At 41.1% G+C, this 25,358-nt stretch overlaps 2 protein-coding genes across 4 annotated transcripts in view; both read left to right on the top strand.

Moving 5' to 3' along the window:
• The window catches only part of VWF (von Willebrand factor), a 137,018-nt gene extending 131,376 nt beyond the window's left edge, over nt 1-5,642 (top strand). For all 3 annotated transcript variants that reach the window (XM_040063459.2, XM_040063457.2, XM_058420108.1), the window contains exons 50-52: nt 831-870; nt 3,697-3,794; nt 5,300-5,642. In XM_040063459.2, coding sequence (XP_039919393.1) covers nt 831-870; nt 3,697-3,794; nt 5,300-5,488 — 327 coding nt within the window. In that variant the 3' untranslated portion in view covers nt 5,489-5,642. The remainder of the gene's footprint in view (nt 1-830; nt 871-3,696; nt 3,795-5,299) is intronic.
• A 4,070-nt stretch (nt 5,643-9,712) lies between these two features.
• The window catches only part of ANO2 (anoctamin 2), a 148,216-nt gene continuing 132,570 nt past the window's right edge, over nt 9,713-25,358 (top strand). The window contains exons 1-3 of the mRNA XM_040062298.1: nt 9,713-9,769; nt 14,417-14,595; nt 17,362-17,769. Of these exons, the coding sequence (XP_039918232.1) occupies nt 9,751-9,769; nt 14,417-14,595; nt 17,362-17,769 (606 nt within the window). The 5' untranslated portion in view covers nt 9,713-9,750. The remainder of the gene's footprint in view (nt 9,770-14,416; nt 14,596-17,361; nt 17,770-25,358) is intronic.

Below are 25,358 nucleotides of genomic sequence, written 5' to 3'. Positions count from 1 at the left end.
TTGTGAAATTATAATACACAGTTTTGTTTTATAAACAAAAAATTATATTAAAAAAAGCTGCATTATATTACAGGCTTTGGGTTATTATCATATTCAAGTGATGTTAATGGGAAATCAGTGAAAAACAGTTTACTTTTTCAACAGAATTTCTCAAACTGCGTTTATCCTTCTCTTATCCTCCCCCTCCAATAGAAATATTTCAGCTATGAAAATAGTGGTTTTCATCTTGTTTCATCAAAATTTTAGGGTTTTTAATTAAAAAAGCCTCCAAACTTTTGCATAGCTCAGGGGTTTAGTGCAACCATGGCATGACCCTGCAGGGTAAATATTTCTCCATTTTCCCTTTCACTTAAGTTTTTCAATAATTTCCAACATACATGTATTTCTGAGAATTATATTCTGGATGGTAGCAATGAAACCAGAAACATAAAGTTTTATGTCTTTTAAAACTTACTTAACATATGTGATATTTCTTAAACAGATATGAGACTTGAATGCTACTGGTTTTATCCTTCTGATTTCAAGGAATTTATTTGTATTTAACACCTTTATTTTAGAAAGCTCCTAATGGAAGGTGAGAGTGATATTTTTCAGGTGTTGGACTTGCTAATAAGTCAATTACTTCCAATTAGCTACCAACAAATACCATCACAAGTTCAAAATCTTAAAACTGATGAAGAGAAGACAATATAGATTTATGATTTTGTATAACAGAGAAATTCAGTTTGTTTTGGTTTTTTTGCCTAGTACCCTGCTTTATACATCTCTCAGTAGAACAGAAGGATATCACTTGTGCCAAAATTTGAGTTTGTTTTTTTTTTTCATTTTAGGGCAGAATTGCAAAAATTGGCAACACTTGCTGTGACACATGTAAGTAAATAATCCATAAATCTTGTATGGAAAAGGCAGAGTGTGTAAGTACCTACATTTTCCATAATGTGCAGTGTAATGTAGCAGAGCTTAGCAATGTGGTTATAATAAACCACCACAGAAGCCCACCCTTTGACTGGGATGCTGCTGTCGTGTTTTGTCATCAAGAACATGTGTTTTGACAGTATTCCCAAGTGCTTAAAAAGAAATAGATGCTCTCTACTTTTTATGTAGATGTTAATTATGAATGTTTTATTTTATTGTTCATCTGGTGATAACAGGAACAGACCTGCACAGACAGCCTGACAAGTCACATAACCTGATACTACTGAATATGTGAGGAAAACACTTCATGAATAATCAATCAACTTAAAATTAATTAATCAAAAAAGCCCAACCCCAGTGACAGTAATGCTTTTGATAACATATGAACCAAAAATAGTAGGGGAAATGCATGCCTATGGAACAGCCTGGTTTCTTCTTAAATTTGCCAGTTTAGGGGTCAATCCTGCAACTCTTAATTTCTAATAACATGCCTCTGTGTGTGGATAATCCAAATGTCAGGCTGTGATAGTAGGAAGGGTTTGCTTACATGAGGAAGGATTGCAGGGTTGGGTTCTCATTTCTAAAATGAATCTCTGATGCATTTGTGAGCAGATAACCTCTCAGTTTTCTCCTCTGTAAGTAAAAAATAGTCTGTAAGTATATATTTTATAATTTTAAAAAAGGTAACAAAGAATTGAAACTATCTTTTAGGGTCAGAATATCAACATCTTGCCTGTGTTATGTGTTTTAATTGTCTTTTTTTTGCTGTGCTTGTGCTCATAAATAAAAGATGGCCAGCATAGCAGCCCTTCACCACACTGGCACAGGAGCTGCTGCAATAATACCCCTGATGAAGGACGGTAACTCTTAAGAGAGTTTGCAGCCTTTGCCTGTCTGGATAATCACTGAGCTCTGGCTTGAGAGATAGAAGTCAGAAAGCTATTGAGAGACTGTCATCAAATGGATCAAACAGGTAATTTGGTTAAGGGAGCTTTAATCTACCAGGCTACAAGTAAGGAATACTCAAAATTATTTATTAACAAACCAGATTTTGAGATTTAAAAGACAGTGTGGTGGACAGGCTCTACTAATTGCAAGTGCCAATCACTGTAATTGAGGATAAACTAGTTCCAAATGAGCACAGATATATGCATAGATTTGGTAGTCATTTAAAAGTGACACCTCCCTGCGGCAGCAAAGGCAAATTGATCTAAGTGATGTCCTGCGTGCCTAAAACCTCCAGTATTGAATGGACCTTCAAATCCTTATTCCCAATGATGTTGCGCTTGGATGTAGCTCAGTTTCTCATGGACATAGGTTACATTATCTTCCAAGATCTTGCGAGAGTCTGTCTTTCAGATGTCTCTGTGCCATAAAGAATTGGGCGAGGAACCTATTCCCTCAAGTTCATACCGATGCCTTTGGCTCAGCAGAGTCCTACAAGTTCTTGGGCAAAGAAGTTGGTTGAAGAACCAGTTTCCATTTCTATGTTATGTCTTCACAACTGAAGTTTTATAGTGTGTCTGAAGGCATTGCTCTAGCTTTTAAGTTTGTGGGAGCACACAAGTGAACAGGTGTTATTTTCTTATGAGATTTTTGTGGTGTTAGCCACAAGACTTGATAATTGACAGAGGATATTCCTTATTTTCCCCACTTAAAAAGAAGTGGCATCTCTGCTTCTCACCTCTTTTCTCTGTTGATCTCAGTCTCACATCTTGTTAAGTTACAAGCACTTGCCTTTGCAGAGGAGGCACAGTCAATAAAAAGTAAATAACGGGGGTAAAGTAACTAGAGAATGAGTTGGAAAGTCAGGATCAAAAAGGGGATGAAGCTGTGTTGAGACTGATGTCTTTTTTTTTTTTTTGTGCTTTTCAATTGTGTGAACACAACTGTCCTTTCAGGTGGACAATTTTTATAAATGAGTGATGAAATCATTAAAAGAGAAAGGGCATTTCCAGCTCTGGAACTAGAAACGAGGTTTTTTTTTTTTTTTTTAAATGAATTTTAAGGTTTTAGCAAGGCACAGTCAATTTGGTACCAGCATTCCAATGGAAAGGCTATGTTTGCTGGTAGGAAGAGGGATACCTTTCTCTTCTCTTCCTGTATGAACTTAGTTGTGCAGTTGCCCTGCTGAATTCCTTCAACTTTCTGAAATGCTTTTTTGTAATACCTAAAAATCAGTCTAATATTCTGTTAAACACGGGAATTCCATTGGTTATTTAGAAATGGGTATAAGTTAGAGCCTGTCTTTTCACAGAGACGTAAAACTCTAGTAACACTACACAGAGCTGCTGTTGTCTGTGCACAAAATATCCACTGAAGGAAGCATTGGCTCCTTTACAGGTCTTTAGATGCAGACAAAAGCACGCAAGAGTTCAGAAGAAAATACTCTGGGTTAGCTTATATTTGAGCATATTAATGTCGAGGTTCTCTTTGAAAGTGGGGGAACAGAGTCCCTGTTGGTTACCAGAGTTAACAGGAGAGCCGTCTAAGACCAGGGAAGAGGCTGGTGTTAGATGGCCAGGGTGACTTTAAAACAAAGCACTCAATTGAAAAGAAGCATGAGGGAAACCCTCCTCTAGTGGAATTTTAGGGGTGTAGTGTGAAATAGTCCCACAATTCTACGTGAGTTACTCTAAGGAGACACAGCCTAGGGATTTTACCAGGAATAACAGCAATTACTGACAGCAATTTCAGGAGTAAAAGGAAATGAGTTACAAAAAACAATTGTCAGCAGTATCAAGCACTTTTTTTTTTTTTTTTTTTTTTTCCACTTGGTAGGTGTGGAGGTGGAATGTCATCCAGTAAGTACCAGACTGCAGTATGGAAATATCAATGGATGTGTGGCTGAAAAGGAGGTACCCATTTCTCATTGTGAGGTAAATAACAAAAATCAACCCCCTCTCTGCCCCAAGACCTCTCCTTTTTCTTTCCTAAGGGGAAACCTTTTACTCCACCATGGTTTCACTTTAGTTAAGTGGTTTCTCATTGATTGACTTGGTGTTAACCCCATTGGCACTTATTTCCTGAAATAATTTGGTGCTGCTGAATTTTCCCTGGTCAAACCAGCATGAAAAAAGGCACATGTGTTAGACACAAAGGCTTCCTTCATCCCACTCTCTTGCTTCCATCAGAAATTGATGACTCTGAAGTAGCTCTGTTAGGACTTTCTACATTTAAAAAAAAAAAAAAAAAAAAGAAAATCTTCAATTTGTGAAGCTGATTTTCAGCTCTGAGTCTGTAGTTAAGCACTGAGCCTCTGCGTTGATTGGGGGAATTTAAATAGGTATTTAGATAAATGACACTTTAAAAGGCCCTTAAACTTGAGTGCCAAGATTTGACTTGCATGTCCTATAAGCTCTGGGATTCCTCCATTAGCCTTGACAACAAGTTGTTGTGTTCTACATGTCTTGTGTCTTCCATAATCAGATTAAAAGTTTGATTTCCAGCCCTTCACTGCTTACACCTTCTATGGCAACTTCCTGTTAAAATAGGAGCATAGCTTCCAATCTGGGTGTTCTCATCTCTGCTCTTTCAAAGATAACTGAGCCCCATGCAAGGATTTTAATCAGCCTTTGTGTGCAATCCAATTTATGGCATAACTAATAATTCTTGACCTCTTGTCCTGTATACAATGTCCTTAGCCATAAAGTCATGAGTATAGATGTTTATCCTGCAGAAGTCCAGGTTTTATATTGGGAATAAATAGCATTAAGTTCACTTTTTCTAAAGTCCTCCCTGATAATGATAGGATGTTTTAATTTATTTAGACTGGGAAATAAGAGCACAAAGCCACCAAAGGAAATGAACTCTGACAGAGTTTTATGTGGGACTCCTTGTTTTTACATCATGAAGGCTTATAGCTACAGGCACTGACAGCTTGGTTTAAATTAATTAAGTGGCCAGACAAGCAGAAGAAGAAAAAATAGCACCAGCAGGGCAACAGTGGGTATGTGGGTTGTAGCATTTGGGCTAAAGCACTTTCTTAATGCATGATAACCACATTTGCTCAGAAGTCAACACTCTGGACATTCCCTATGAGATTTTTAAGTCCTGGGTGGTGGTTGTTTGTTTGTGTGGTTTTTGTTGTTGTGGTTTTTTTGTTTGTTTGTTCCCCCCCCCCCCCCTTTTTTTTTTTTTTTTTTTTGTGTGTGTGTGTGTGAGCAGTTTCTTCACCTCTCCTTTGCTCTGCTTATGCTCATAAGAAGTTACTCTTTGAGCAGCACCTCATGTTCTGGAGTCAGGCACCTGTTTCTGAGTTCATGTTTTGCAGTAGAGCACAGGAGTTGGAGCAGGTCACCCACAGATACATTGAAATAAAGAACCAGGATTCTGAGTGCGATGAGTCTCTGTTCAAACTCTGCTCTCTTCTTTTTCCATTTAGGGCAAGTGCAGAAGCACCACCAGGTACTCTGCTCAGACAGGCCAGTGGGAGGACCTCTGCAGCTGCTGTACAGCCACTCTGACCACCACAGTGACGATCCCACTGCAGTGTCCCAACGGCACTGTGGTGCAGCACTACATCCCCTCCGCCTCGCTGTGCGAATGCCGCGCTCGCAAGTGCACGCCATGAATTGTGCCCAGAAGCCCAGTTGCTTGATATGAAGCTTTATGATGGAGGAACTTCACAATGCAAGCCTCATTTTCTCTGTATGCTGCCTTATTCATTAGAGTCCTGAATAATTGTATTGAGACAGCAAACAATAAAGCTTACCAGCACAACAGAACACAGCCTGACTCATCTTGGGGTGGATTGTAGGAGAGAGATTCTCTTAATTTCACTGTGGAAGTTTCCTCATTATTGAAAAGAAAACCCAAACCAAACCAAAACAAAAACAAAAAAAACCACCACAAATAAATCACGCTTGGAAGCAGTTGATTATACTTAAAGAACATTTCCCAAATCATTTAGTATTTTCTGTAGAGACATTAGACTTTCATTCCCCACTTCAGTCCTTAGTGACACACTGTGGGTTTATAATTTTTTGCTCTTTGTCCTCCCATTCTTTTTAGGGAGTACAGTAATTATGGGATAAAGCTTCAGAGTAAGAGTAGGATGTTCTTGGTACACAAACAATACTGATTATGGCTCAGACAACCAAATATCTTTCTGCAGTGCATATATATGTTTCTCCTGAAGCTGAATGCAAAGAAACTGTGTGTTGAGGACAGGCTGTGTAAATCCTGCAGGTCCTCAGGATTTGTGTACAGGGTCAAGGACATCTCTTTAGCCCTTGCCCTGACTAACTCAAGGAGAAAGCTCAGTGGTTATCTCCCTTATTTGCAGGTGCCTGAACCTCACCTGTTGCATTTGTTCCAAAAGTTAGAATTAATTTAGATGCAGAATTTGCAGTGGCAGATTTAATTTAGTTACTGCTGCCAGGCATATATTTATAGGGATTTAAATTTTACTTTGTCTAGTTGTGCTGTGGAACACAGTCTTCCAGAGTGTTGTTGGTCCTGGAGGAATCTTGTGTCAGTGAAGCAGTTCCACTGGGAAGTACTAACTTCTCGAAAATATAAGAGAAGGAGGACTGTTATTTCCATGCATGTTTTTGAGACAAGAATTATTTAAGCTTCTTGTGTAACTAACAATTTTAAAATAATGAATGGCATTGTGACATGATTAAATGGGCCAAAGCATCTCCCCATCTGCAAGGAAACCTCACTTTGGGAACAAGCTCCTGTGCTTTTACCTAAAAAGATAAGTTTTTAGAGGAACCAGGCAGATCCCTGCTGCTTCTCTCTTGCCAGTCAGCTGTGGATTCAACACGCACTGAATTATGTTTTGTTTTTTGTTTTTATTGTTCTTTCAAGACATCCTTTATTGCTGCACAGTGGTAGAAATGCAGGCCTTCCTTTCATCTCTGTGTCTTCTGCTATAGGCCACAATAGCACCAGAGAGAGAAACCTAGTTTTGATCGGCACCAGCTGCACTTGGTGCAGTTGATCTGTCACCAGTTTACCTCTACCCTCACAGTAGTTCCTTCCGGTAGCCTTCTCTAGGTATGAGCTCCCTGACAGATGTATTTGGTTGGGTCACCAATTAGTCAACAGTTCATCTGGAGCTGAAGATCAGCAATTCCTGGAATAGCAACCTGCAACATCAGAGAGGAGCAGAGAGAAAGGATGGATTGGGAGTAAAAGGCAAATGTCATCCTCTTCCACTTACCGTGGCTGGGATGTCCCTTTGTTTCAACCTGTGCCCTCACCCAGACTGACCCTTCTTAACTTGGGAAAGCTGATGGGATCACAGCCCAAGGCTTCATGACTGCAGACAGGTCTTCTAATTAGATAATTAATTGTATGAGTCAGTGCAATGCAGCCCATGAGAGGAGCACTTACTGGCTTTACTTACAGCAGGGTGTTCTGGGGACTTTAATGTGGTCTAGATGCTGTTACTCAGGCCTGGCTACTACCTGTGTATTTCAAGCCCCCATCATGAGCGAGGCCAGAAGGATCTTCCTTGAATGTCCTCTTGTAGAAATGGACTGGCCGGAAAGAAAAAGCAGAAGGAAATGTTACACCATCTCCTTTAACAGGCTGAGGTGGTAAATGCATTTTTGACTTCGACTTGCTGGCTTGAGAAACAAAACTTTTCCATGCAGCTTGCCCCAAAAGAGCTGTCTGTCTTTTGCCTAAGGAACCAATGAGCTTGGACCTGCTCTGTGCAGATTTCATTGCCTTTCACACAGGCAGCTGCAATTAGTGCAATTCCAATACTGTCAGCAGCATTCTTCCCTGGCAGGAATGAAGAGCACACTCCTGCCTACAATCAAGTGTGCCAGCACATCACACAGTCCTCTACATCTGTCTGCTCCACTGGCATTCTCCAACAGAAACCAGGCTTTGAGGAATGTTGTCTCCCAAGTCATGCATACTGTTTGTGAGCCTTGATGGGTTTGAACTGCCTTGGTCTTTAGCTTTCCACCAATGATTAGGAGCACATCCCACTTCTTCAGAACACCAGCTGGATTGTGGAGTGTGCCACAGGATAGATTTACAGGACTACTGAATAGATTTGGGGAGGAGTCTTATATAACTCCTTAATAATTCAAAACATCTAATCTCTCTGCTAAATTTACAGACTTGCAAGCACCACTCCTCTACAGCAGGTGAAACATGATCAGGTATATTGGTATTATTTGTTGCAGCTCTGCATTATCAATTAACACCATACCCAGGTACCTCAGGAAAGACAGGGATGCCAAGATATGATTTTCTGCATTTGGAAAGTCTTAAATATAGACTACTTCCATTCTAAACAGCTGGATATTGCTTCCTCTCATATTGCTGTGTATATTATTTATTACCTGAGCTAAGTGTATTACCTGTAACACACCCATCCTTATGGCTTATAGAGGCTGGTAATTGGAACCTGTGCAGGCAGAGCTAGAAGTCCACAGGGATCCCAGCAGGACCTGGCTCTACATTCCTATACTATTCCAGAATTAGCCAGGATTTGCCTTTCTGCTTTTGAGCTTAGTTGGAGTAGCATAGATTGTGGATGGAAAATAGCAAGAGTTTCAGAAAGTTTTCATTTCCCTCTCTGAGATGGGTGTAGAAAGCAGGAGATTTGTTCCCTGTCTAGGAAACAGATTAATTGCTTTTAAAACTTCTGAAAGAAGTTCTGAGAGTAGCATAAGACACTAGCAGGGTAAAAAAGACAAAGTATTTGATATCTGTTGATATATTGGTTAGAAGATAAGAAATGCCATTTCAAAGTAGGGACCAACAAGAGTGGGGCAATTTAATGAATTTAAAAACTCATATAAATTTCTTAGTCTTGCTGGGAAAATTTTACATCACCCAGCCCAAGTTTTGGGATACAACAGCTGCGCTGCTTCCTTTATGCGCTCAGCAGGTTTGATAGCACAGCCAGGGTGCATCAGCACATGTGATAGAGACAACTTCTGCCCTTGGCAGCCATGACACAGTGCACTATCCTGATTCACAAGGTCATAGAACCATTGGACTTTATTCAGGCATTGAATAAATCCATTTTTTCCCTGTCATACTAGGGAAACCATCCTAGTGTCATAACTTGGCTAAAAGAAGAAAAAGATTTGGACTCGAATAAGTTACATTTCCCTCCAGTTATCTTTAGCAAATAAGAGTCCTTTCTCGGGTAGTATTGGTCATCAACAAGTTTTCTTCCTTATACATTGTTTAAATTTCAAGGTTGAAGGCTAAGCAGGATCCATCACCTGTTCTAATTAGACAGTTGATTACAAGATAATCCCCTGAATATTTCATGCAGGAATGACAGGGCATCCAGGCACTGAGGTAACTTGAGTACTTGAAACAGAGCCTTATAAAAAGCTTTTTGCACTTACCTCCTACCTGGAGGCACTGTGAAGCTTTGCAGATATAAGGACTCTCTTCCCCACATAAACCACTGCCAAGACAATCTGATCATCCAGTGCTGGTTCTTTGGACAGAGCTGGCTCTGCTCTAGAGCCTTGGCTGTGCATTAGCCTTTTTCCTTCCTCTCCACTGCCTTCTGGACAAAATATGCCTGTTGTTACCTTGTTTCTTGAGGCGTTGTGGAGCATGAAGACAAGGTGCTGAGGTTCCAGCAGAGAATTGCCACGGCTTCTCAGGTCACAGGGGTTTGGTCTTTCTCCTTCTCTTCTCTCCATGATGGTAATCACCAAACCAGAAGGTCTCGCTAATTAGCTTCAGTTTGTGGTTTGCTTAAAGCAGGATCAAGGCAGGATGGAAATAGCTGCTTATGCCGTTCCTTCCTTAAGCCAGTGCAGAAGCAGATTGTGCACAGCATAGCCACATCCTATTTTAGCGCTGACGCAACTTCCAGCCAAACCTCCAGGCAACATGGAAACACACATACCTGGTAAGTTTATTTTCTGTTTCATTCTTATTTCTGCCTACGGAGTGGGATAGGCCAAAATGGGGTGGAGAATAAAGAAAGGAGTACTTTGAAAGGACTTCTCTGGCTTCTTTTTGGACATTTGGGAAAAAAGAAAAAAGAAGGACAACTCTGCAACCCAGTTACAGACACAGAGAGGTCAGAGATAAAACATGCAGAGTTCATTTCTCCTGAAGACTCAGAAGTGCAGCTGTGGGTCAGTGCTGTGATCCATGTGGAAAAGAAAATCACTAGGCAAATGTCTTCTGCTGTTCCACCTGCATTTTCCTTATTGTAGTGCAACTGTGGGGAGTAAGCAATATCCTTTTCCAGGAGAAAATGGGCTGCCCTGAGCTCTCAATTCCCATACAAAAGGAGAAAATCTGCTCAGCGCATAAAACCTTCATGCTGGGGTTCCCAGTGTACAAGTTTAGAATAATTTTCAGTGCTGATATTGAGTCATTGTTCTTTTGCTGTCACAGTCAAAAGCTCTGTGGTTGTTTCCATGTTATCTCATTGTTTCTGTGGCTGTATCTCTGCTGTGAACTTCAAACTCCTTATTAGAATAATAGAAGGACAGAATTTGAATATTAGATTTTTAGCTATCTGGTATTTCTGTCTTTAGAATGGTTCAAGAAATATTTAGGTGCTTAGTTCTCTGCTGCTTAACTGCTTCTATTAAAATCAGTCCCATAACTAAACTCAGATTTGGATGGCTCTCTTTATAAAGAGTATGTCTTCTCTAATCATATTCTGGAGGTGGGAAGGCAAAGGATATCTGTGTTACGTATGGCTAAATGTAAAGGAATACAACTGAGATATTGAGTCCTATCCAAGAGATTGTCCAGCTGGGTATCCTGGAGGCTCAGGAAATTTCAAACTGGGTGTTGGCATGGGGTTCAGACAGGCAGATGCACCGAGGCTATCCAAGGCATTAGTCAGGATTTGTTGTTTTGCTCTTTCCACCTGCAATCTGAGAAGTGCTGTGTGAGCCCTGATCACACAGGCTGTAAATTAGATGGCATTAGAGACAACCCAAACATCCTTGTCTGTCTTTAATTCCTATGATTCTTGAAAGGCACTGAAGTGGTGCTTTTGAAGACACAGTGGAAGAAATCACATTTTGCTGTAGTTGCGTTGAGTTTAGTGGAGATGTGCACAAGAAATAATTTTGGCATGAGTTGGACTTCTTTATATACATCATGCAACAGTGTCTAACTTTTACAGACCCCCCTCCTGTTGGGTTTCAGGTTTTTGTTTTGTTTTTTGTTTGGTTTTTTAATTCTACTCTACACCTAAAAATTACAGAAAGCACCTGATTTTTTCTGACATAAGCATATATCAGGACTAATTAACAGTGAAAGACCTGACAAAGAAAAAGGGCACTAGAAGGACTCAAAAGAGATCAGCAGCAGACATTAAATCTAGTGCAGTGACATTAAATCTTGCACACTTGATCCACTGTAGAAATAATTTTTACTGAGAGACTGGATGGGAGAGCACAGAAATAGCAGGATTTGGTGAGCTGGGTGTTAGTTTGGAGTTCACAGCAGAGATACAACCCCCTGTATCGAAATCAGCAAATCTAGATGTGCATATTCAGAGCTGAGAAGTCATTACTTGCTGAGAATTTAGAGAGCACATGTATAACCATGCTACATTTTTTCATATATATATGTCCTTTGAAAAAGATGTGTGTGAGTGAAGCTATAAGAAAACGGAAAGTTCAGGTTTTTTTTTTTTTTTTTTTTCGTCGCTACTTGGGGGTTGGAGTTTGCTAAGCAATGCTCCTAAACTGCAGATGTTTTGAACAGCCTTGCAGAGGAGCATCCTTCTGACTGTGGTGTCTTTCAGAAATGCAGATTCTTTCTGATATTTAACTGGAGAGAGAGAAAGATAAAAGAAAGTAATTCCCTGTCTGTGCCCTGGATGACCAAACCACTCGCAGTGTGTTCTGCAAGAAGCTGTGCTGTGATAATCTGATCATCTGGACCACTCAGCTCAGTTAATTGGCTGTAACTCAGGATTTAAGACAGAGCTTCTAATTAGGCAGACTCCTTTACTGCCTCTTTCACAAGCAGTGTGACCCTTTAACACACCCTCTCAGTCCTTCCACTTTTGACAGTCTTTGCAACTTCTGCATGGTGGTGTTTTGGACAAGAACCTGGGAACACAAACAGTGAGGGTTGATTGCTGCACACGTGGCCAACCCTTGTGTGCAAGAAGCTGAGGCAAAGGAGTGCAGAGAGGCTGAGTGAGCAGGTAGTGACTGGCTGTGAATCGGCACTGGAACTGCAGCTGGTCACTGATCTCTGTCCTGGAGGTATCTTGTCCTTGGAAGCCTTTTACAACTTGATGGAGTTTGACTGTAGGGATGGCTCCCCAGCTATTTTTGTAGAATGAGTGTAGTTCCTGAATGTTTGCTTTCCAAGTTCAATTCAAGATTCCCTGTACTACTGTTCTTTGGAGATACGTACATATATATATGCGTGTGAGTGTGTAAATACACACCGAAGCTATGCATGTGTGCGTATTTATTTTTACATATATTCACATACATACACACAGGGTTTTTTTTTCCTATCAATACTAATTCCTCCAGAATATTTACAGAATGAGAACATGTAAGGCCAGATGTCATAAAGGCTTCCAGGGTGGAATGAGGTTAGGCTGCATCTGAAGCAAAAGCCCTTGAGACACTGCTGTACCATAGGCAAGAACTGTCAAGAGTGGAATGCATTCAAAACAAAACATTTTGGTTCAATCAGTCTATTTGGGAAGATGAAGAGCTTTTGGGAGAGCAGGAGTCTTCCAGATACAGATATGGCAATTGCATTTCCATCAAAAAACGTATTCTGACTGGGAGTCTCTGACTGCTTCACCAGTTTACCAGTGCTAATCTCAGGTTCGTGACACAGTTTCTGGAGGTTGGGAAGCATAATGGAAATGAAATCATGTTACTATAAATGAACTGCAGCTTTTTTCCTAGGCCTAGTTAAAAGGATTGGAAAGAAAAAGAGGTCTTTAATTGACTGTGTAAAAGTCTTGTGAGATATCCCAGACTCAGTCTGAAAATACTGGAGAAACATTGTGTGTGGCCTTTGGGAATGAAACCTTCACTTATTAATTATTTTCCTTGGAACTTCCCTCGTGGCATCATTATGTGATTCATTAAAGTGAACCAAGCACGAGTCTGCTTGGGAGATCAGTCAGGGGAGAGTGGTGAGTCAATCTGCTGGACTGTTCAAGTGCTGCTGGACCCTAATCTGTATTGATAGGAAATATACAAATAACCATAACATTTAAGGGTAAGACTCCCTCCTCCAAGTGTTTCCTTCTTTAGCATTCCACTGTCTCCTCTCTCAGAAAAGTGGTGGGGAAGCAGTTTCAGTCTGAATAGAGGGGATAGGAGGGGTTCACCTAAATGAGGGGGAAATGCAACCTTCAGACTTTAGCATTACACAGTGGATGTGGTATCTCCTGGGATGGATGGGAGCTGCAATTTCTTCTTCCTGGAGAAAAGTCCTGGCTAGACAGAGGCAGTGGTGCTTTGTCTCTGTAGGGGTGACGGTGCTCACCATGTGGGCAGACGTGTACAGGATGTCTCCTCCTGGGTATAAAACACTAATGCTGGAAGGACGAAGACATGGTTTTTCCTTCACAGTAAAATCTTTTCCAAGAAAATGAGCTTGGATCAGTCAACCCCATTTCAGCTGTGACACCACTAGAGGGGGAAAGAGTATGAAACATTTGCATGTAGAAACGATTTCTGTATCCACTAGTTTTTTTCAGTATTTTTCATTGTGCTACTGCCTATATGGAATTGACCTGTTTGAGTGAGGAGGCCTCCAAGATGATCAGAGGGATGGAGCAGTTCTGCTGTGAAGAAAGGCTGAGATAATTGGGATTGTTCACCTGGAAAAGAAAAGGCATTGGAGTGACATCATTGTGGTCTTCCAGCAGCTGAAGGGAGCCCACAGGAAAGATGGAGAGAGAGTCTTGACAAGGTCCTGGACCTTGTCCTGGACAGGACAAGGGGGAGCAGCTTCACACTGACAGAAAGCAGCGTTAGGTTGGATATTGGGAAGAAATTGTTCCCTGTGAGGGTGCTGAGGCCCTGGCACAGGTTTCCCAGAGCAGCTGTGGCTGACCCGTCCCTGGCCGTGTTCCAGGCTGTGTTGGATGGGGCTCTAGACAACCTGGGATAGTGGAAGGTGTCCCTGGCCATGGCAGTGGGGATAGAGATGAGATGATTTTTCACGTTTCTTCCAGCCCAGGACATTTTGTGATTCTGTGGTGATTCCCATCCCCTCCAGACCCTCCATTATTCTGCATGGTGACCACGTAATTTGTCAAACACAAGAAGTAGGGCGCATGTCTAGAAATTTCAGATATTAGCCCCAGAGGCCAGAATATGTAGGTTTAATAGATATACCTCAGGAGCATTTTATATATGTAAAGAGTTCTTTATGGAGAATGACCATGATCCACAACTTTGTACCTCTGCCTGATGCCACTGAATCTGTTCACATCACTAGAAATGGATAATATCTACTGACTGCAGTATTTCCCATTCCATTAGGGAACCACCTGTACAAAACCTGCTTTACGTATTTAATCTCTCCTTCTCAGACTTTGCTCTACCCTCCTCACACCCAACTCTCAATGGACAGAAGACAGCAAAGTCAGCAAGGGACTCTTTTTCAGCCTACAACAGCAAATACCTCACTCTTCCTCAGAACCGGAGTTCCTGTCACAGAAGTGGGACCAACGGAGCTCTTGAAGCATCAGGAGTATCCTACAGAAGTTCTGTAAGTAGGGTTTCATGTTCATCGACCTACCTCAAGTGCATTTGGGATTATGAACATGCTTGAAGCAGGGTGGGAAAAACAGGGTGCATTCTCCTGTGCGTAATCAGAACAGGGAGAAGAATCTTTATGAGGAGAGTGATATCATAGCCTCAGGTGGTTCAGCTGTCTCTCTGTGTGCAGCAAGAACTAATTTCTGCAGTAAACTAACCAAAGTTTTCTTAATTGTTTGCTTTAGCCAAAATCCTTCAGAGCAGGAATGGAGGGGGCTGCTATTGCCTCCTGTGGCAGAAAAGATCTGCAGATTGATCACTAAATCAGGCGTGCCTGTGCCAAGCCTGAGCTAGCGGTGCCCAGGTGGTAGTGGAACTGTATTAGATTGATTCCCAGTGGAAGTGTGGTGTGGCTGTAGTGTTCAGAGGAGAGCCACTATTAGAGGAGGCACCTCTTGGGGTGTATTTGTAGTGATATATTTGCTATCAGACCACTAGAACAAAATCTTCATGAAATGTTGATGCTATCTTCCCATTTTTTTATTCCTTGGTGTGGTGGTTTCTTGTCTTGGAAACATCAAGAAGCAGTGAAAGCAGGACCTAAGCTGGTAATTTAAGCCAGTTTCTGACTTTTACAATGGCTGTGAGAGGGGAGGAGAGAAAGATCTTGATAGTTCCTTCAGAGAAATTTTTGAAATTGCAATTTTTTCTGTTCCTCCCAAAAAAAGTCTTCTTGTGCCAGAATGTCTCATGATAAGGCAAGCAGCACAAATTTAGGAGCAGGAAATTTCTCTAGTGAAATCTGTGGGAATTCAGATTCATTTTCTGTGAACTGGACACCCATAATTATGGGGATGGCACCTTGCTGCCAAGAGTGAGGAAAAGAGTCCAGAAGGAGAGGAAGTCTCTGTTGGCTCTCCTCATCCCCTGTGTAACTCCAGCAACCCCAAGTGTTGCTATGGTGCCCTCTCAGGTGGCTGGGATGTGGCAGGTGGCTCCACACAGTAACAAACAGGAAAACCTCAGAGTGGTTTTCACGTCCTCCAACCCCCTTGTTCCCTCTCCCGCTTCTTGTTCGTGTGTCTTGCTTCTGCCCACACTCTCCAGTGAGGGAGGAGACGAGGCTCAGAGCTCATCTTCTAATGCACTGCCTTGTGCCAGTGACCTGCTGGTGGTGACATCATTCCTTCTGCGCTGTATATCCTGAAACTCTCTGGGAGGGACACTAGAAATCTGCCAGAGGTTTTTCCTCGCTGGGTTAGAGATGGATCCGGAAAGTTTGCATGGGCTGCCCGTGAGTACTACATGAAAATGCATCTAATCAGGAAATGGGGAATTGCAATAAAATGCTGTCTCACAAGCAGTTTTATATTCTGGCAGGATCTAGTGCTGAGTACAATTTTGGATGTGCCTAAAAGGACTGTATGTAGACTTTAGACATGAAGGGTATGATAAATGTGATGTGCAGAGCAGATTATTCAGTGGTAATTTTGTGAAAGAATGAAGGATGTAGCATGCATGTAAACCCAAGATTTATGTAGTGACGTGATGACTGAAAGCTACTTTGTGGGAAACCAAGTGAAGCAAGACAATGAAAAACAAGAATCTGGGTGTGTTGATGAATATAATAATATGCACATTTATATGATGCATTCATAAATTTGTGTTAACAAACAAGATAAATGCCATAGAGCGAGTGGTTAACTTTGTATTCAGCACTACTAGCACATGTAAGGAAGAGAAGAAAAAGAGACAAAGAAACCTTTGACTGGTACCTGTCAAGATTTTGCTTGTACAGTCACCTATGGGAACCATAAATGTTTGGAATTAGGTTATAGGCTTTATCTTTTCCCCCCATCATTGAAGGGCTGGTGTCACTCCAGCGAATAACACTCTAGAGAGCTCTCTGAAGGACTTTACACTGCAGCATTGTGCTGGGGATGGTGTTTGGAAACAGTTTGGAAAAGTCATGGGCTGCCTTAATGAGTGGGAAGTGCAAGTGAATGCCTCAATGCCAGACTTCCAGAGGAATGCTGCAGAATTCCAATCCAGGCTGGGGCACGAGGGCATGATTACTGTTGGAGCTGCACCCTAGAAGGGTTCTTAGAGGGAGATAATGAAGCAGGGATGTTCCGAGGGACTGACTGGGTGCAACAGGGCTGGTTTGAAGGATTTTAGCCATGTATTCCCTTTTGCAATGTTACTGGTCAGTCACACAGTCTTTTCATAAGTTAAAATACAAGCTAGCACCACTAGCCATTCATGGGACATATCCTTTCTAATCCCTGATATTTTCCAAAGTGTTTCTGTCCATCCCTGCCCCTCTGGACTTTGAACCACTTTAAAGATATTTCTCCTATTCTGGCTAAGATAAATTTCTTCCCTTCCAACACTGTTTTTTGCTTCCCTTCCCCACCTGCTTTGCTCCACAGCACATGGCCTGTTATGTGTTCCTTATTCTCACTTCTTTGTCCCCTTCAAACCTGTGGGTGTCCTCTCCCCTTGGTCTGTGCGTTTGCAGATTTGCAGAGCAGGGCAACAAAGTTGTGCCTCCCTACCTGCTCTTCCTTCGGGATCCCACATGATGGGATAAACAAAACTATGTTTAATTTATGGTCAGAGGAGGAATGAAGTGAGACTGGTGTGCAGAATGAGTACTTGTAGGCCATACCTGGATTCTTCATGGCTTCATGTGCTCGTGTGGAGGTAGACCCCCACACACCTGCTTGCGCTTTTTGGCTTTCTTGTCTGTTCAACTCCTGTGTTTCTCTTCCAGATTATCAACAACTATGTGGAAGGGACCCCCAGAGAGGTGAGGGACAAGGCCTCCCAGAGTGGTCTGCACTTCAAGGACAGCAAGAGGAAGGTCGACTACGTCTTGGCCTACCACTACCGCAGGCGCCTGGCCCGGCACGAGCCTGGCGCGGCCTCCCCGGAGCCGAGGCGCGGATCCGCCTCCGTGGCCCTGGTTTCAAACGGAGGCACCGGGAAGGGCCGTGCTGAGCCCCAGCAGCAGCAGCAGGACGATGGCCAGCGTGCCCTGCGGGAGTGGCCGGGGCTGCCGGGCCTGGAGGCGGTGGAGATCAGCCCGCTGGATGCCCTGGAGGAGGAGAGGCGGCTGCAGCGGGAGGAGTACGAACACAACCTGCTGGAAGCGGGGCTGGAGATCGAGAAAGACCCCGAGGTAAGAGGGGGAGACTTGTACCATATACACGGCATCGGGTGTCCTGATGGATAGCGGCCACTCTGGATGCCCAAAATACGGTGTGAAGGTGGCCAGGGTGTGTTTGTGTTGCTCGGTCCTTTCTGCCTGAGAAAGACATGGCGGTTGTTGTTGTTTAATGTAACGTAGAGTCGCAATTTCAATCTTACGTCAGGTGAAATATATTTCTTTATCTAAATATTCTTATGGCATGCAGCAGAAACACTTTTTTTACAAAAAGAAACCCTAACAGCTTAAATATTGCTAAAATGAAGAAAGTATTTATTTATTAATTTGCTGGACCCCTGCTAAGACATTTTGTATTTCCCCACAGTATTTTCAGCATGACTCTCAGCTTTCTTCTCAGCCATATGTGAGTTTTGTGTCCTTTCTTCATTCCACCCATGGAATGAGGAGCTCCTATGCTTTGACAGGAGAAGATCCCAGCCTATGATGTTTTTATTCTCCCATGTATGTGATCTTTGAATGACTCTATGCCGATGTCATCTGGGAGCTGTGGTTATTTCACTTGGCTGTTGCCAGTCAGCCAGTTCAGTACAGGTCTTCTAAATCCCATGTTGTTGCACTCAGCCCTACGCTATACCTCAGTACCCCTTTGAAAGTCATGGATATTTATATCCAATGAAGGGAAATCCCTGCTGAGTTCTGTTTTTAGGTGCTCTATTGTTCTTGACACCAAATTTGAGAGATTTAGAGCTCCTTTTTGTACATGCTCAGAACTTATAGCTCGTGTTGCTTCCAGTGTAACCAGTCAACACTTCCAAAACGTGGAGCGAATCACAGACTGAATCCGAAAATTTGAGACTGACTGGCTTGGTATAATGTATGCATGTTAAATCACTGGCAGCGGTAGAAAGAAATAGAAAAGCCTTTTGACTCTTAATATTTTCCTTGCTTAATTTTGAGTTGCAGGTGGCTCTGGGTTGTATTTCACTGCAGTCTGGCTGAGCCATCCTTGCACTGAGCAGAAAAAGGTGATCTCAGATCCTGATTCTTTTATGCTGCACACAGGGGTTATGGTTTAGTACATGACCATCTTACTGCTATGATTTTTATAACCAAATTGCATAAAACCCAGGAGAACAGCTGTTTTTGGACACCCCTTTAAGTTCTGAATTTCATCAGAATCCAAAAAGTCAAGGAGGGGATTTGGATCTGATTATTTGACTCATTACTTACCCTAAGTCCAGCTGGATACAAATTGTTTTGGCCTCCTTCCAAGTGATGACACATGCTCTTAATATACAAAGTGATAAATGTCATAAAGTGTTGATCAAAAACCCCCTTTATGTCACAGTCTCCACTATGAAGAGAAAAAAGCTTTTTGTAAATGTACTGGGAAGTTCACAGGAAATTGTTGATCAGTTCTTTTATGGAAAAAATGACTTGATTTTGAAATTTTGAAAAAAAGCTATTCCATCACTTCTCAAACTGTGTATGTACAGCGACACTCCTGTCCCCCACCCCTCCTCTTGTCCTTCCCCAACACACAAGCTGTCTGTGCAAAAGGGGAAAGTGTTTTCCCTTCCAGAATCTCCTGAGAAACTGGAAGGACTATGCCATATCTCTTTTCTTCCCTGCTCATGACCTGAGGATTTTCCTTCCTTTCCTTTTTCTCACTTCACTGATTTTTCTCTTCTGTTAACTCCTGTTGGAACATGCTGAAGGTTCTGCCCATTTTCTTGCTGTGAATTTCATAGAAAATGCTGATTAGGCACATGTGAAAGGTACAACTGTCCTTCTATGTGGATTAAAATTGTGTCTTGAGCTGATATGAGAAAAACTTCTGCTTTTAGTCCTGGGAAAAAATATGTGTCTATAAATTCATTAATCTGAGAACAGTCTTAAAGCAGCATTTGTATTTTTTTATAGCACAGTGGACTTTCAACTACTACATTTCCAGTGGATTATGCTGTACTGAATGATTGATTGGTGGATGTTTTTCCGTTTGTTGTTGTTTCGTTGTTGTTCTCTAATATATACTCTGGACCAGGTTTTAAGATAAGTCTGATCTGGCTGCAGAAGTAAATATTAGAGAGATTCCACTTTTGGATCCTTGGTTTAAAACAGGCCCTGGTTTCTCTGCCCTACATCATCTTTCTATGTTTTTGCAAGAAAATCCACAAATTTAGAATGAAGGGATGCCCCAAATCAAAGAATCGTGGAATGATTTGGGTCTACCAACCACACAGGACACGGGATTTCTTCTAGAGATTGCTATTGTAGGCTGAAACCTTTTAGACATCAGGAAGTACCTCTTTAGGAACACAGGATAGAGTTACAGCAATTCAAAAATCTTTTTTTTCTGCAGCTTTTTTTGGGAAAGTAGAAATTTCCATGATGTTTGTGTTTGCTAACGTGGCATTATTATATTGTCATATGTTTGATAACTAGGGATAAACACCTTTCTCACTTATTTGTCAAATGTGTAAAAGAAGAGGACAAGGAAAAAATGTATATAATTTATATGTGGAGGGAAGCACATTGTTGTTTTTTAATTTGTAGAAAGTAGACAAGACTATGGACTGTCTCCATTAATTCAGTTATTATTTGTGAGTTAAGGAATTTTTTGCTAAAAAAAAATAGCTAATAGCTATTGATCATTTTGATCATTTATTATTGCTGTCCTCCAGGGAAACTTTCATTACTTTTATTTCTCTTAATGCAACCTTCCTTTTCTTGTTTGTTTGTTTGTTTGCTCTCCTGCTTTTAAACTGACGAGATGATTTTTTGCATGTCCAAGACAAAAAGCACAATCACAGTCTTGGGCATGAAACTGTCCAGAGGAAGGGCAATAAATACCATGGACATTGTAGCTCTTGTTGTTTTGGTTTTTGGTAAAATTTCCTTGACCTTTGTTGTGGCTTTTTCTTGGTTTCACTTTGTTTTTGTTTGTTTGTTATTTGTTCCTGAGGAAACTGATAATTGTGTTTCATCTATACTGAAACCAGTTATTCCCTTAAATTTGAATTTTACTGTTGCTTTAATGACTGCAAATGCAACACACACCATTTTCAATTAATATTATGTATGGTAAGGCATAATAGGTATGGAATACGATGACACTGGAGATGTGCCTTGGCATTCTGTCAAAGCTGGATCATTTTCGAGCACATTGGAAGTGAAATGTACTTTGCTAAGTAGCAGTTAGGAGAGGAAATATTACTGCAAGAGGAAGACGATGAACATTCTAAAACAAAGTATAAATTATCCTCCAAGAAGCTCATCTAACCTCAATTTTTGAGATAGTATTGTTTCAAAAATGACTCACTGAACTGCCTTGATTACATTACACTTGAAGGGAAGGAAGTCCTTAAGGTCATCAATGCTGATATTAATATTACTGATGATGGAAGTTGTGACTGGACTTTTCTGCTTGATATTCCAAGGCATATTTTTGAATTTTTGTGGAGAAAAACCCAGGTAAACTTAAGAACCCAACCAGCCAAACAAAATTCCCAGCACCTTCCCAGCCTGAGCCAAAAGCTTAGTGCTGCAGTAGATTTTTTTAATGGCATTAAAATGCACTGTTTTTTTGCACTAAGGTGCTCCCTATCTGTCAGTGGGAGGTGACTGGTCTACTGTCAGCTGTTAAGGACAAAGCATAGCCAAAATGATGTCACGTATATTGCCTAATCAGTAGTAATTAAAAGCCTGAAAAAAGAAAAAAAAAGTCTTTTTCCAAGATCTGTCCATGTGCTCTGTGGATACTCCCAGGAAGACATCTCATGCCCTTAGTACATGTGAGCCACCTTGCAGGCATTCAGTGTGGATATTGTGGTTGCCTCAAAATATTCATTCATCCAAAGTGCAGAGGAAGGCTTAATAGTAGCTAACATTAATTTTAAAAAGATATGGAAATTTCATATGAGATCTAGACCTTTATCCCTGTTAATGAATGCTTCCTGAAGCCAATGAGAATACAAACAGTAATGGAGCATTGGAAAAAGACTGTGGTCTTTTGTGCTCTAGGTCTTTGGACTTTGTATTTCAGTCTCTCAGCACTCAGAACGAGGCAATACTTCTTTGGGGGGCCAATTATATAAATATTTGATGCATATTTTTCAACGACTCTTGTTACAGAAGCATTAATTAGCTAAAACATGTTCTGCTCCTGTATGTTACTTCTATGGGGCTGAAATGTAATACACAGCTCTTATAAAATTAAAGTTGAAGAGGCAAGGCAAGGTTTTCAGTGGTAGTGAGGTGAATATGGTGAAAATATTGGCAGGTTGATTAACTATTTAAGAGGAAATTATGTCTCCATTTTAGACAGGATTTTGAAGCAGCCCCATAGGATTTAGGTGTGATTAAATCAGCATTAAAGTAATGATCCATAATAAAAGGTAGCTAAGTAGAATGGCTGTGCTGTCGAAGCTCAAAATCCATATTATCAGTCCTGGGCTTTTTTTTAATGACTATTTTGTGACTTGAATAAATGAATGGGCAGACAGACGCACTCTGTGTATTTTAATTGCCATCCAGACTCTTGGTGCTCAGCTATGAGGTACCTTAGTCAAAATCACTTTCAAGAGATGTGAGAAAATTGAAAAGATGTACAAAAATCATCTATGTTTTGTCAGTAACATTTATAAAGCTCTTGGGTAAGCGGTGGTAAATGTCATCAATTGCAGGTTGGGAAATGGAGTCATCCATACCTTGAATTTTAGATGAAAGTAGAATAGGGCTGTATATGCTGGTGATATTTACAGTGGGATTTGGGCCAGAGGCATCCTAATTTTTTTTTTTTTTTTTTTTTTTTTTTTTTTTTTTTTTTTTTTTTAAATGTTGTTTCTAGCAGACTTGCCTGGTAGAAATGGCCTATAGCCTCCCAAATTTGTGTTTTCATTTCTCTGTGTCCTGTGATGAGTTCTGTCACCTGCTGGGAGAACTATTTCAATTCCTACAAACTACCTGGCAGATGAGAAGCCCACAGGGAATGGCTCGCACATCTCTGCTGGGGCACGGCAGGGGGAGAACTGGACACTTGCAGGATAGGATGTGCACAGTAACAAAATCAGCTGCTTGGCCTGTTCACAGATGATTCCCTGAAAACATATTTTAATTATTAGTGCTCTCGTTTGCAGCAGAAGTTTTAGTGTGTAAATTAAATCCCTGGGGAGGGTTTGAAGGGTGACACATGAAGCCCTGAGGGATGTGAATCTGCCACGGTGCCTGCAGAGGAGGCTTGGAGGCTGAGTAGTGATAATTTCTCCAAGGCATTTAGGCCAATGCAGCTTCATGAAAAGCAGCTTCATGAAAATAAAATAGTAAAATATGAGATAGTTTGGGGAATTTGGCCCTGGGGTTTATTGCTTTTCTGAACTATTAAATGACAATGGTCATGCTGTTGTTATTGGGGTGAGGTGCTGGGTGAGGACTGCCCCAACTGCAATGCCTGATGCCCCTTGATTTATTCTTTGTCGCAGCAGAAACACCCCAGAACTTCAGGGTTTCTTTTTTAGGGAAAATGGGACTTTCTTAGCTTTCCTGTCCCCATGCCATTATTTACTTTGTCTCTAGCAGCAAACAGCCCTACAGGTATCTCTGATGCTGAAGGAGCGCTCACTACTGATATTCCTGTGGGTTGGATAATTGCTCTGTGATTTCACTCTTTTTTTAGAGGCATTGCTGTTTAGTCCTGAATTCACACCTCATGAAAAATCCTTTGTCTAAATCACAGCCACTGAGAATTCTGCTTTGGAGCAGATGCAGCAGTGTAGATAAGTGTTCCCTGTTTTCAATATGTTGCTTATACATATATATATATATACACACACACACATTAATTTATGTACTGGTTTATGTTGTAGATATAGAAGACCTAAGACAGTCCCTCTCTCTTCTTTTCTTCTTTTCTCCATTAAAAGTCATTCCATAAAGTGTCATTCTGCCTTCTCAGACTCAGGAATGGATTCCATCAGGGAAAAGTCTGGCGGGTATCTGACAGTGGAAATTAGTCCTTGCAGGATAGGACTGTCTCATGGAAAAAAACCCCACAACTGTTTGTGTGTGTGGAGAGTGAGGGGGTGGAATTTGCTATCTTTTGGCAGATCCAGGGAAAGGTAATGTAAATAATGACTCAGGGTTGTGGGATTCTTGTAAGTTTTAAGCTCTTCTAGTTTACTGATTATTCTAATGGCTATCTGTCATTCTGCCCAAATTTGAGTTACTATCATGTCATGTTGATCACGACATTATGCTCAGACAGGCAAGCAATATTCTTCCAGGAAGTGAGAGACTGGAGGGAAGGAATGATCCCATGCAGGGAGGAAATGTCCCAAGACATGTTGCATTGTGTACACTTTCAAATTCTATGTTGTACTTGAGAGGGAGGCATTTTGCAGTGAAAACTGGATTCAAGATTTTCGACATGAACAGTGGAAGGGTCTGTTCTAGAAGAAACAAAGTAATTTCCCCTTGGTAATCAGAACACCTTCTTTGACTCCAGCTGTTTCTTAAGTCCTTTGCAGACCTAAGTTCTAGGTAGGGGCAAAGTTCCAATAACTCAGTGGTGGTTCCTGTGGATTAGCGCAGAATTAGTGGGGGGAATCTGTCATAGAGGGAAGGATTTATTAACTGTCCCACACACCTACATCCTGAAAAAAAAAGGAAACTGTCACGGGCAAGCCACAAATTGTAATCAGGCTGTATTCAAAGTGTCTTTCCTGGTTATTGCAAAGTCTATTAAGTCACAGGACAACAAGGCAAATCAGCCAACTGTATCACAGAGCTGCTTTTGTCATTCCAGTGGTTCCATGGTCAGCCATTATTTTGTCCTGAATAGAAAAACAAGGAAAAATATAATTTAGTAGAGTGGCATTGGGCTGCACGGTTCTCATTAATTATCATTAATGAGAGTATGGTGGCTAAATCCCCATGCACAGCATGGAAAATTTACCCTTCTGGGTGGGTTCTCTCCTTGGTGCACAGTGCTGGTAAAAGTGTGCCCTCTATTGAACCTCTCTTGTGTACAGGTATGTGCTCACAATAATCGGCCAAAGAAAAAATCAAGTTAGATCATGATTTATGTGATATTGTGCTGCATTCCATAATATTCTGTAACTTCTGTGGAGTTATTCCAGGTCAGCATTAATGTAACAATGATTTCATGCCTGAAACCAAATCATTGGACAAAATTATCTCTTTGAAACAGGTACATGGATTTGTGGGGTTCTTTTTGTTTTGTTTTGGTTTGGTTTGGGTTTTTTTGGGGGGGAGGTTTTCCTTGTTGTTTTTTTTGTGGGTTTTTTTGTTTGTATATGTTGATAATGGATATATTTGCTCTAAGCTCTGCCATCTAGGAATTAACTAATCAGTTCTCTGCTGGCTTCTCCCTTCAATTTCTGGATTCCGTAATAATTTTAAAACATTATAGAATCACTAAAAGAATTGACACCCATACACTGTATTTTTAAGGAAATCCTGGAGGTGGAGTTTGCTAGATGATGTTGGAGTTTTGTAAGACGTCTCCTGGTAAAATAAATAAACAAAACATATTTGGGAGAGAATGAACTTGTAGCTAGGGTGGGAAAATGACTGAACAGATA

The sequence above is a fragment of the Hirundo rustica genome, chromosome 4 (genome assembly GCF_015227805.2).
Source record: "Hirundo rustica isolate bHirRus1 chromosome 4, bHirRus1.pri.v3, whole genome shotgun sequence".
In the NCBI taxonomy this organism is placed as follows: domain Eukaryota; kingdom Metazoa; phylum Chordata; class Aves; order Passeriformes; family Hirundinidae; genus Hirundo; species Hirundo rustica.
The sequence above is the reverse complement of the archived record's forward strand: the minus strand, read 5'-3'. Positions and strand labels throughout refer to the sequence as shown.